Here is a 1481-nt window from a genome sequence, read left to right on the forward strand (position 1 = left end):
GATGGATGGACAGACAGATGGCTGGATGGACGAACAGATGGATGGACGAACAGATGGATGGACAGACAGATGGATGGACAGGACACCCTGTAAATGTGCTCTTTGTAACATTCACCTCTCAGATGTTTTGTATTTATTGTTCAGATGTGAATGAATTTATAAACCAGCACGAGTTTTTATTTTTAATCAATGATTTAACGGGAAGAACAAAACTATAAACTTCATGTTTGACTCATAAAAATGAAAGAAGAACTTGAAGGTTTCTTCGTCTGTGTGGTTCAGAGCCGGGGTCTGGACGGTTTCGATGTCTGGCCCGCCATCAGTGAGGGGGCGGAGTCTCCTCGTCAGGAGATCCTCCACAACATCAACCCTCTGCACCGACGGCCTGTTGCCAGCTTGAGCTGGGACGACACGGAGACGAAGCGGCCTGCAGGTACCGAGCCGACACAAACTACGACTCAGGAGTCGCTGTTTAAATATTTCATGTCACAAAATCACTGCTGAGCGAAGTGAAGGTCTGAATTCAAACACAGCTGAGTAAAGAAACGTTCCTCTGTAGTCTCTTCATCTGCCGGTCATTTAGGTTTTTATTAACAGTGTTTTTTTGTGTGTTGCCAGATGTTCTGATTAACTCCCTCAGGCTCAAAGTGCACCATCTCTGCACTCCATTAATGTGACCCACGCCGGCAGAATGAGTCACGATGAGGAATTTATCAATATTGATTTATTGTTTTTAAAAATCTCCGTTTTGAAAATCTTCATAATTATCTCGTTTGTGGAAATTTGATACCTGGCAACAGGCTGGGTTTGTTTAGAGCTCCAGTTTGAAAACTCAATTTCTGTTGGAGCGACTCATCAGGAGTTCCAGCTCTAAAGTCAAAAAGGGGGATCCCCAAGTTTCACAATAACACTTTATACAAAGGGATTTCCCCACGCTAAGGCAGCCAGCAGTGGATAAATGTTCAGTTTAAAAAATATATATATTAAAAGGGTGTTTTCTGTGAACGTATCGTTAGAAAACTTTGATTTAAAGGTCGATTAAGAAGATTAAATGCTGTTTTAGTTACTGGGATCAATGGAAGCGGTTTTATTTATTTATTTATTTATTACAGAAATTTTAATATTTTTACTTTTTTTGCACTGCAGCCTCATTCTGACTCATTTTGTCAGCATGGGTCACAAATATGTGGATGCTGAAAGTTTTCCTTGTGTCCGGCTCGTCATTAAGCAGTGATGATGGGTTCTGAAGCCCGATCAGCTGAGAACCACAGATTTAAGATTACAGACTCCAACTCCTAAAAAATGCAAAATACAGTAATTTCCAGACTATTGAGCGCACCCAAATATAAGCCACGCCCACTAAATAAAAAAACAATAATAATTTTGCACATATATAGGCTGTATTTATATATGCCGCAGGTGTCCATGTTGTAACGAGATATTTACAGTTTTTTAAACTTTATTTTTATTATTTTTTTGAA

The 1481-nt window shown here is 39.7% G+C and overlaps 1 protein-coding gene across 9 annotated transcripts in view; it reads left to right on the forward strand.

The window, feature by feature from the left end:
* LOC119414807 (arylsulfatase I) overlaps nucleotides 1-1481 on the forward strand; it is an 11225-nt gene that overhangs the window by 7920 nt on the left and 1824 nt on the right. For 4 of the 9 annotated variants that reach the window (XM_037681929.1, XM_037681930.1, XM_037681921.1 and 1 more), the window contains exon 8: nucleotides 283-387. In XM_037681929.1, coding sequence (XP_037537857.1) covers nucleotides 283-387 — 105 coding nt within the window. Of the gene's footprint in view, nucleotides 1-282; nucleotides 465-543; nucleotides 548-1063; nucleotides 1085-1315; nucleotides 1334-1481 lie in introns of all 9 variants that reach the window. The other 5 variants (XM_037681920.1, XM_037681924.1, XM_037681925.1 and 2 more) reach the window with 5 other exon arrangements.

This window comes from Nematolebias whitei, chromosome 9 (genome assembly GCF_014905685.2).
Source record: "Nematolebias whitei isolate Nwh7 chromosome 9, NemWhi1, whole genome shotgun sequence".
In the NCBI taxonomy this organism is placed as follows: Eukaryota; Metazoa; Chordata; class Actinopteri; order Cyprinodontiformes; family Rivulidae; genus Nematolebias; species Nematolebias whitei.